Below are 12,233 nucleotides of genomic sequence, written 5' to 3' on the forward strand. Positions count from 1 at the left end.
GGCCTCAGACAGAGGAGCGAGTGTGGTCAGCCCCTGAAGATGTGCGGAGCTTTAGGACAGAAAGTGTATATAGCCAATGGGTGCTGGCCGATTAGGGGCTATAAGCACAACACAGACCCTTGGCGTTCAATACGAAATTTGGAAGGAAAAGAACAGTTAATGGCAGGGGTTCGAAGACCAGTGTCCGCCGTGGTTAAATCAACAACATGCTACTGGCAGGTGTGAGGAAAGCCGGTCTCGCTAGACTGCTATGACGCACAGGTAAATATCCTACTTCTATACAGTATTTCACTTATGGAATTAGCCTTTCCTGCCATGCAAATGTATAGTTGATCTCACACATGACCTTGCTAGCAAACATAAGCTGCTCATAGACTGAAACAAATACTAAGAGTTCTGTGGCCTTTGCCAACAGTGCAGCCTACACGGAGGTGCAGGCCAGGAGTCAGGGGCATTACAGTCTAGGTACCAGACATCTGCCCTGCTGGTGAGGGCACATTCAGTAACCACAGAGGAGCATCACAGATCATCTCACGTTACCTTTAGTCTCTCTATGGCCTCCTCTCCTCCAGGCGTGGACATGATCCTCTCCTGGATGCTGGTAACCGAGGTCAGCCCCACCTGACTACTGAGAGAGCAGGAAGATGGGGAAGACGCCAGCGAGTTCATGGAGGCTGTGGAGAAATGGCCAGGCCGTTGATTCTCATTGGCTAGCAAGTACTTATTCTTAAGGTTCTGGTTATCATTGACGTCTGAGAGAGGAAGGCACCCAACAGAAGGGAGAGCTAAATACAAGACAAAAAGGGAAGCCGGGGGGAGAGGAACAAGGAGAGAGGGGAGGAAACCACGGTGAGAGACAGGACAGAAGCTGCTTCAAGATGGCGGCTAAAAAAGGTCAGTCAGGGGCAGGAACAAGATAGGAAAATATGGAGGAGGAGGACGACAGCGCAAGAGGAGGTCACCAATCGTCATATACAGTCGCTAAGGGATTACAGGAGCACAACAAAATAATTATATATAAGTAAAACATATGCCTGGGCTTTTCAACGTGATCAATGGATATTATAGAAGAATGTATAATATATGATAACTTTGTAGGAGTAATGCAATTTACAGCACTGTGCTCTATACACACTCAGAAACATGGCAGCATGCAAAGGACAACAACTGAGAACAAGGTACGAGGCAGCTCAACCTCTATAAGAACACAAATAAAATGTATATTTTACACCAGGTGGAGGACAGTGTGACCTGTATAAGGGAAGAGAACAGCAAACTCAGAGTCTGATATCTCATTATCCTATAGCTGAAGGCAGCGCATCATTTAGTGGCATGGTTATGGCGTAGCGCAGTAGCGGATATTACTAGCAAAGGTAATTAGAAGATGTGTTTGATGCAATATACTGTACAGGAAAGGCAGAGAGGAGCGCCAGCAGGAAAGACGACAGATTAGGATTATATAGTTGGCATAGCGGGTGTTAAAAAGAAACTTGCAGCCAAGCAGGAGGATAAAGCTGCCAGATCACCCACCCTGGGATTAGCTGGAGAGGTCAATGTAAAATTAGCCGCATACAGGCGCCCTCGCCAGGAGCCTGGCAGGGAATGTCACACCCCATCATGCAGAGATGCCCAGCAGTGCCCTTACTGCCTCCGGCACACGTCCCAGCGTAAAGCGCCAACGCAGCAAATCACCATGTTCTCTCAACAGCTTGGAAATCTCAGATATATGACAGAACTAGTGACTATCACCCAGTGCTGGAGACATGACAGGTCCTTTCTCTGCGGCTGGCCCCTTACAGCGATGGGCCGGTTTATAGACCATATCCGTCACCTGTCCCCAAGACTGAAGGGTAGGAGACCACTTCCCAATAATACACTACAAAAATGGCTGCTTCATCTGCTCCGCCCTCTCATTTGCATAGAGCCTCGTGGCAATATGAGCCAGTAAAGGACAGGAGGGAGGCCGAGCTAATACACAGACAGCAGGGAGCAGGCTAGCAGGACAGACAGGTAATCTCCGGTCTATTGTAGGAAGTAACGCCAACAGGTAGGAAACTAATGATAACCTCCCGAGTCTGAGATTTCCTGGCTGCCTGCGCGGACATGCAGAATTACGCTGCTGGGCTGAGAAGCGAGGCTGCTGAGGATACAGAATATTGTTATACACACATTTGATTCCGGGGAAATTGTCTTCAATAGAATCAACTGGCGGCAGGCAGGAGAGGGAAGACAGGAAGAAGGTTTAGTGACCGGGGACGCACCCTGATCTGTACCAGTTGTCACACGACGTTCCGCAGAGAGAAAGAGAATAACAGCAGAGAGCCGAGTACATTGGGGGCACAGCTAGCTTTCACTGCTTGTCTAGCTTGTTAAATATTCTGCTGAAACAGCAATTAGCAATACGTACCATAATATATACATTTATACATTACATAGGGCCGATGAATAATCATATGAGGGTTTTGCAAATGGAAAAAACAAGTAAACTTTTGATAAAAGGGTCAAATGATAAAAGACGGCAAATCGTAAAATACCAGCTGTGTGGTTTACACCAGCCACCGCGGTATAGTCCTACATTCCTGGGACCTATCAGCACTGAACAGTTCTAAGGCTGGGTACACAGTGGGCGCTATGTCGCTTGTTCTAACAACGAGCGTTATATCGCCAGTGCACTGGCGTGTGTGTACATCCTAAATGTCTGTGATTGACCTCGTTAACAGCCAATCTGGTCGGCCCTGCAGCACAGCCAATGCTGTGTAAACGGGTGACCCGCCAACCGCGCGTACACCCGCTGCAGGGAACGCCGTCACGGACATCTCAACCAGGCGGACAAAATTTAAATGTCCGCCCCAGTTGTGATGTCAGCCCAGACACATTGAGCAGCCGATTGGTAAGGGCAGAAATCCCTGGTCAGAGTGTGTACCCAGCACCAGGCGATCTGTCAGACAGTGTAATGACAGAATCCTGTACAGTACAGCTACAGAACACAGGCACATACAGTGCTCACCAGTTACACTTTCACGTTATATTAATACTTACATATGTGTTGGTGAACATTACAATATACCCTCTCGCCCTTTCACACGGCAACTCGTAGTTTAGAGATACTAAACCAATTCGGTAATAAAAGAAAAACAAAACAAAACAGAGAAATGCGCAGATTGTGGTATAGCGAGCACCGGGTGCCACTTACTGTCTATGATGTCGCCCAAGCCCTGCGCCCGCAGCAGCTCCCTCAGACGCGTGACTTCATCTTTCAGCTCGCGCACCAGTTTGGCGTTAGGATCTTCATTAATAATAGCGTTACATTTGATTTGTTTAGCACGATCCGCATATCTAGTAAAAGGAAAAAGAATCCTCCAATAAGACAGTATAGACAGCTATTAGGCTTGCTACAGGCGGATGATACAGACATTGCTTCCTTTATTGGTGACAGTGCCAGCCCGTAAACACTATGCCCCTGAATTGCAGCCCTCCTTCCCCTTCCTCTCCCAGAGACCCCCATATCTGACCCCCCACTGTCCTTACCTTGGTTACCTGCATCTCTACTGAAAAAAAGAATAATCAAAAATTCTTAAAGAAAACCAAAAGCCAATTCATTTCCATTAATAGAAAGGACCAATAAACCCCAAAACCTACATTTCAGATATAGAACCTTCCTTAATAAGCTTTAGCTGCAAGTTTCGGCTGCTATACCTAGAACACGCAATAAACAGAATAATATATACCTTAGTGTACTCAGAGTTTCATCATAATTTATGTCAGCCGGACTCAGCGCTGCAACCATGGCCGTACGGGAGTTCCCACCTGAAAAGAGGGTAATGATTAGCTGCCTTATAAAGCGTATCTATCACCTACTCACAGAGGAAGCAGCCATACTCTGTGATTATCAGGACAATGCAGCCAATACATTAACTAGGACATTCACTAGGAACCTGTGACACCTCTGAGGTCTGAGAATTCCGCTCACTAGGAACCAGTGACATCCCTGAGAATGCAGCCTATCAGCTCACTAGGAGCCAGTGACATCACTGATAATGCAGCCTATCAGCTCACTAGGAACCAGTGACATCACTGATAATGCAGTCTATCCAGTCATTAGGAGCCAGTGACATCCCTGAGAATGCAGCCTATCAGCTCACTAGGAGCCAGTGACATCACTGATAATGCAGCCTATCAGCTCACTAGGAACCAGTGACATCCAGTCATTAGGAGCCAGTGACATCACTGAGAATGCAGCCTATCCAGTCACTAGGAACCAGTGACATCACTGAGAATGCAGCCTATCAGCTCACTAGGAGCCAGTGACATCCCTGAGAATGCAGCCTATCAGCTCACTAGGAGCCAGTGACATCCCTGAGAATGCAGCGTATCCAGTCACTAGGAACCAGTGACATCACTGATAATGCAGCCTATACAATCACTAGGAGCCAGTGACATCACTGAGAATGCAGCCTATCCAGTCACTAATAGCCAGTGACATCACTGAGAATGCAGCCTATCCAGTAACTAGGAGCCAGTGACATCCCTGAGAATGCAGCCTATCCAGTCACTAGGAGCCAGTGACATCACTGAGAATGCAGCCTATCCAGTCACTAGGAACCAGTGACATCACTGAGAATGCAGCCTATCCAGTCACTAGGGAACCAGTGACATCACTGAGAATGCAGCCTATCCATTCACAAGGAGCCAGTGACATCCCTGAGAATGCAGCCTATCCACTCACTAAAATCCAGTGACATCACTGAGAATACAGCCTATCCAGTCACTAGGAGCCAGTGACATCACTGATTATACAGCCTATCCACTCACTAAAATCCAGTGACATCACTGATAATGCAGCCTGTTAGCTCACTAGGAGCCAGTGACATCACTGAGAATGCAGCCTATCCAGTAACTAGGAGCCAGTGACATTACTGAGCATGAGAATGTAGCCTACCAATGCAAAAAGAGCTGCTGACAAGAATTATTAGTTTCCTAGTACATTATTGAGGCTGCATTTATATTAAGTCTATAAAATTGGATGCACAGAGAGTTGTGGGATGAGCCTAGCATACATACCTAAATTCTCACGTAGCAGCCTAGCATACATACCTAAATTCTCACGTAGCAGCCTAGCATACATACCTAAATTCTCACGTAGCAGCCTAGCATACATACCGAAATTCTCACGTAGCAGCCTAGCATACATACCGAAATTCTCACGTAGCAGCCTAGCATACATACCGAAATTCTCACGTAGCAGCCTAGCATACATACCTAAATTCTCACGTAGCAGCCAGGTGAGAACAGAATCTCGATAGGGAATGAAATCTGATTTTTTCTTCTTTTTGCTCTGCAAAGTACAACAATATTATTATAATAATTGTAATACAAAATTGTTTAGTTCGTTATATAGTGCAGAAAATAAGAAGTTTTTCACAATTTATTCCGGCTTATAATGAACCAAGAGACACTGAATAACATGTTGTAATCGCTGGTAGAGAACCGTTCAGGACTGAAGCCATTAATCCCCAGTTATTCCACCTTACTGACAGAAGTGATGTGCGCACAGGATACAAGGTGTGTACACTACGTTTCCCGGGGTATTACGGTGTAAGGGTCCATTCTATGTGCACACACATTACTTATACCCCATACAACTTTCCAAAACCAATACTACATTTAGTTGCCAACATTATAGTAGTGTTGGGCAGCGTTAGGTTCTGGCAACAACCAGTTCTATGCAGGAACCACAATGGTCACCGCAGTACGTGTGTGACTGGGAATAGGATACCTCAATCTATACCTGTAACGTATGTAATTTATTGTGGGATGAGGCACTGAGACAGGACAGGAATAATAATAGGATGCTGGACACACTTCTGTGTGTATATATATATATATATATATGGCTGGGTACACATACCTTGCTGGTGCAATTATCCTGAGAGGATAGCATGGAGGAAGGAGAGCACAGACACTAGCATCACATACATGGCACATGTAAGGCAATCTGGCCACATGTAAACACTACAAGGCACCACACTTCCAGGGGCCCCGATGGAATTACAATGCCCATGTGTCACCGCTGGCGTTACCATGCCCACACACAATGGAGCTCACCATATCAGGACATGCCGACCTTCGCGATAACGAAGCATAATAGTTACTGGTCCGTCCAGGGACCAAGAGCCGACGCAGAGTACAGAGAGTAATAGATGATATCACAGAGAGGGTATGTACGGAGAGTAATAGATGACATTACAGAGAGGGTATGTACGGAGAGTAACAGGTGACATTACAGAGAGGGTATGTACGGAGAGTAACAGGTGACATTACAGAGAGGGTATGTACGGAGAGTAACAGATGACATTACAGAGAGGGTATGTACAGAGAGTAATAGAGGACATTACAGAGAGTGTATGTACGGAGAGTAACAGAGGACATTACAGAGAGGGTATGTACGGAGAGTAACAGATGACATTACAGAGAGGGTATGTACAGAGAGTAACAGATGACATCACAGAGAGGGAATGTACGGAGAGTAACAGATGACATCACAGAGAGGGTATGTACGGAGAGTAACAGATGACATTACAGAGAGGGTATGTACGGAGTGTAACAGGTGACATCACAGAGAGGGTATGTACGGAGAGTAACAGATGACATCACAGAGAGGGTATGTACGGAGTGTAACAGATGACATTACACAGAGGGTATGTACGGAGAGTAACAGATGACATTACACAGAGGGTATGTACGGAGAGTAACAGATGACATTACACAGAGGGTATGTACGGAGAGTAACAGGTGACATTACAGAGAGTGTATGTACGGAGAGTAACAGAGGACATTACAGAGAGGGTATGTACGGAGAGTAACAGAGGACATTACAGAGATGGTATGTACGGAGAGTAACAGATGACATTACAGAGAGGGTATGTACGGAGAGTAACAGATGACATTACAGAGAGGGTATGTACGGAGAGTAATAGAGGACATTACAGAGAGTGTATGTACGGAGAGTAACAGATGACATTACAGAGAGGGTATGTACGGAGAGTAACAGATGACATTACAGAGAGGGTATGTACGGAGAGTAACAGAGGACATTACAGAGAGGGTATGTACGGAGAGTAACAGATTACATTACAGAGAGGGTATGTACAGAGAGTAACAGATGACATTACAGAGATGGTATGTACGGAGAGTAACAGAGGACATTACAGAGAGGGTATGTACGGAGAGTAACAGAGGACATTACAGAGAGGGTATGTACGGAGAGTAATAGATGACATTACAGAGAGGGTATGTACGGAGAGTAATAGATGACATTACAGAGAGGGTATGTACGGAGAGTAATAGATGACATTACAGAGAGGGTATGTACGGAGAGTAACTGAGGACATTACAGAGAGGGTATGTACGGAGAGTAACAGAGGACATTACAGAGAGGGTATGTACGGAGAGTAACAGAGGACATTACAGAGAGGGTATGTACGGAGAGTAATAGATGACATTACAGAGAGGGTATGTACGGAGAGTAATAGATGACATTACAGAGAGGGTATGTACGGAGAGTAATAGATGACATTACAGAGAGGGTATGTACGGAGAGTAACAGAGGACATTACAGAGAGGGTATGTACGGAGAGTAATAGATGACATTACAGAGAGGGTATGTACGGAGAGTAACAGAGGACATTACAGAGAGGGTATGTACGGAGAGTAACAGATGACATTACAGAGAGGGTATGTACGGAGAGTAACAGATGACATTACAGAGAGGGTATGTACGGAGAGTAACAGAGGACATTACAGAGAGGGTATGTACGGAGAGTAATAGATGACATTACAGAGAGGGAAAAGCTCAGAACTGGGATGGCGCAGTCTGAAGAGAACAATCCAACCTCAGGGGGTAAATGTAAGAGTCTGCCGGCGCTATTCTGCCGCGATAGCCGCTAGGTTTACAGACGCTTTACTTTGGGAACAAAATCTTTTTAGAAGCTAAGAATGTCCCAAATCCATGTTCTAGAGTTCATCCAAATCTGGTTCCAGAAGATCCCTGTATTATCCCACATACACCTCCGTGCCCTGAAATCCTCATTACAGAGTATTAGGAGGAGCTCAGACATCTGCATCGCGTGTAACGTATACTTATTATCCATCACCACCTATCCCCGATGTAGCCCCCCAGCCCCGCTCCCACATAGTGACTGTATCAGGACGGGGGGCACTTACCACCTCAGCAAGAGCAGAGATGACTTTCCCCAGGGTGGTCAGGGATTTGTTGATATTCGCACCTTCCTGCAAAGAGATAAATCATTACAGGGTCAGACAACGTTCTCAGGGATCCGGCTGGATTTATACATGAGCTGGGCAGGACGCTGTACACATACACGTTTTATACACACACATACACGTTTTATACACACACATACAGGTTTTATACACACACATACAGGTTTTATACACACACATACACGTTTTATACACACACACATACAGCTTTTATACACACACATACAGGTTTTATACACACACATACAGGTTTTATACACACATACAGCTTTTATACACACACACATACACGTTTTATACACACACATACACGTTTTATACACACACATACACGTTTTATACACACACATACACGTTTTATACACACACATACAGGTTTTATACACACATACACGTTTTATACACACACACATACAGCTTTTATACACACACATACAGGTTTTATACACACACACATACACGTTTTATACACACACACATACAGCTTTTATACACACACATACACGTTTTATACACACACATACACGTTTTATACACACACATACACGTTTTATACACACACATACACGTTTTATACACACACATACAGGTTTTATACACACATACACGTTTTATACACACACACATACAGCTTTTATACACACACATACAGGTTTTATACACACACACATACACGTTTTATACACACACACATACAGCTTTTATACACACACATACACGTTTTATACACACACACATACACGTTTTATACACACACACATACATGTTTTATACACACACATACAGCTTTTATACACACACACATACAGCTTTTATACACACACATACAGCTTTTATACACACACACATACAGCTTTTATACACACACATACAGCTTTTATACACACATACAGCTTTTATACACACATACAGCTTTTATACACACACATACACGTTTTATACACACACATACACGTTTTATACACACACATACACGTTTTATACACACACACACACGTTTTATACACACACACATACACGTTTTATACACACACACATACAGCTTTTATACACACACATACAGCTTTTATACACACACATACACGTTTTATACACACATACACGTTTTATACACACACACATACACGTTTTATACACACACACATACACGTTTTATACACACACACATACAGCTTTTATACACACACATACACGTTTTATACACACATACACGTTTTATACACACACATACACGTTTTATACACACATCCAGCTTTTATACACACATACATACAGGTTTTATACACACACATACACCTTTTATACACACACATTCACGTTTTATACACACACATACACGTTTTATACACACACACACATACAGCTTTTATACACACACATACAGGTTTTATACACACACACATACACGTTTTATACACACACACATACAGCTTTTATACACACACATACACGTTTTATACACACACACATACACGTTTTATACACACACACATACAGCTTTTATACACACATACAGCTTTTATACACACATACAGCTTTTATACACACACATACACATACAGCTTTTATACACACACATACATACAGCTTATACACACACATAGAGCTTTTATACACACACATACAGATTGTGGCCCCAGCATGGTAACAATGACAAGTTTATTATGTAATTGAAGATGATTATGGGAGGGAAAAATGCCCATAGCACCATCATACCGTGCCCATAGCGCCATCATACCGTGCCCATAGCACCAACATACCGTGCCCATAGCACCAACATACCGTGCCCATAGCACCAACATACCGTGCCCATAGCACCAACACACTGTGCCCATAGCACCATCATACCGTGCCCATAGCACCATCATACCGTGCCCATAGCACCAACATACCGTGCCCATAGCACCAACATACCGTGCCCATAGCACCAACATACCGTGCCCATAGCACCATCATACCGTGCCCATAGCACCAACATACCGTGCCCATAGCACCAACATACCGTGCCCATAGCACCAACACACCGTGCCCATAGCACCAACATACCGTGCCCATAGCACCAACATACCGTGCCCATAGCACCAACACACTGTGCCCATAGCACCATCATTCCGTGCCCATAGCTCCATCATACCGTGCCCATAGCACCATCATACTTTGCCCATAGCACCATCATACTTTGCCCATAGCACCAACACACTGTGCCCATAGCACCAACACACTGTGCCCAGTGCGTTCATGAATTTTGCACACAACAGTAAGTGTGTGTGTGTATATATGTGTGTACTGTTGTATTGGAACCATCGGCGTAATGTGTGTTTGTTGAGCATTAGTACATATGAGTGCCTGAAATGACCGCCTGTCAGTGTGACCCAGGAGAGAACATGCATTGCAGAAAGGTATATATATATATATATATATATATATATATATATATATATATATATATATATATATATATATATATATATAGTGTGGGCACACTATGGGAACTGCTGCTCTGCGCTGTGAATCTGGCTCATAAAACGTCCGATACTTACTTTTAGTCGTGTTCCCTTGGCGCCTGTGGAATCGGCTCTTTCGCTCCCCGCTAAATCTACCAGGCTAATCTTACTGACCTAAGAATAAAAGAGCAATTAATAATGCAGAGTGTGTAATAAATAAACATGGGAAAGGTCGCACAGTATCAGACAAGCACAGGCACACAGCATTCCTTCTCCCTCTCCCCCTCCCCACTTACATATAGCTTAGTCACACTGCCGTGGTCAGAAGGGGCTTCTCTGGTCGGCAGGCGCATGGTCCGGTCCCCTCCCAGGCTCATCTACAGCAGAAGAGCTGGGGTCCAGTGATGCGGCTGCTCTCAGTCGCTGATTGGCTCAGAGCACGCCGCCCAGTTATGATGTCACTGCACAGTGCGCTCCCAGCCTATCAGTGACTGCGAGCACCTGCATCATGGCACTCCATCTATTTTATGGGCAGCTGGGAGAGCCTGAGAGGACCGGATATTACCACCAGAACCGAGACGTTGAGCATCATCCCACTGCCCCCGGCCCAACCCACAGTGTGTTGTGAATCTCGTAATGCCCAAGATTTAATGATCAATGTTCTCCCCAGGCTGTTTTCTGCGTGTACACCGCCCGGCACTTCCCCCGCCCCAATGCACTGCATTCCCGCTCACCCTCTATGTGTCCTTGTTGCCACGGACACGGATATGACGCCGAGCTGCGTCGACGTCACGTCACGTTCTTCAGATTGGAGGCTCCGTGTCCGCCGACAATAAGGACATGTTCGTGAAGGTTCCAGGTGACGGGACACGGCGCATTGGGGCGGGGGGAGGTGCCGGGCAGGGGACACGGCATTGGGGCGGGGGGAGGTGCCGGGCATGGGATGTGGCATTGGGTAGTTGTCCGTCACAGTGCAGGGGCGGTGTCAGGCTGGAGGGCAAAGACCCCTCCCCCTGTAAAAAAGTTGAGACGGGAACAGTCTGTGAGTGGGGACAGTATCTGGGCCTCTAAGAAGAAGATATAAATTGTTATTTCAAATTTAAATCATTATAAGGTCAGGGTTTAAAACATTTTATTATTGCGAAGGCCCCCACCCGGCTACTTCTTGATGCCGTACCACCCGGCTGGAAACATTTTCTGGGGAGAACCCTGATGATTATAATCCCGGCTATTTTTGAGACTCTAAAACGTCTGAGATGGTCTTCCCTACTCCGAGGCCTAGAGCCTGGGACAAGGATACAGGAAACTCAACAGTATTTCTGTCACTTTCTCCACCAATCACCTTCTCTGTGGAGAGGTTGGTTTCCACGTCAAGTCTCCGTTGGGTAAAGACGATGGTGAAGACGGCATGGGAGCGGCTGCTGGTCTCATTCATGTTTGTGGCGGCCACCGTCCTGAAGAACAACCACAATGGAATCAGTTCCATCCTAAACCACAGTACTATAC

At 45.3% G+C, this 12,233-nt stretch overlaps 1 protein-coding gene across 13 annotated transcripts in view; it reads right to left on the reverse strand.

Annotated features, from left to right (window-relative positions):
* Positions 1-12,233, reverse strand: part of KIF1B (kinesin family member 1B) — a 214,525-nt gene that overhangs the window by 95,053 nt on the left and 107,239 nt on the right. For 5 of the 13 annotated variants that reach the window (XM_088465145.1, XM_088465140.1, XM_088465136.1 and 2 more), the window contains exons 7-14: positions 12,070-12,181; positions 10,824-10,901; positions 8,224-8,289; positions 5,909-5,926; positions 5,260-5,335; positions 3,729-3,807; positions 3,194-3,336; positions 541-785 (exon numbers count right to left, since the gene is read on the reverse strand). In XM_088465145.1, the coding sequence (XP_088321271.1) occupies positions 541-785; positions 3,194-3,336; positions 3,729-3,807; positions 5,260-5,335; positions 5,909-5,926; positions 8,224-8,289; positions 10,824-10,901; positions 12,070-12,181 (817 nt within the window). The remainder of the gene's footprint in view (positions 1-540; positions 786-3,193; positions 3,337-3,728; positions 3,808-5,259; positions 5,336-5,908; positions 5,927-8,223; positions 8,290-10,823; positions 10,902-12,069; positions 12,182-12,233) is intronic. The other 8 variants (XM_088465147.1, XM_088465144.1, XM_088465142.1 and 5 more) reach the window with 3 other exon arrangements.

Source organism: Taudactylus pleione, unplaced genomic scaffold (genome assembly GCF_031769625.1).
Source record: "Taudactylus pleione unplaced genomic scaffold, aTauple2 ptg001867l, whole genome shotgun sequence".
Classification (NCBI taxonomy): Eukaryota; Metazoa; Chordata; class Amphibia; order Anura; family Myobatrachidae; genus Taudactylus; species Taudactylus pleione.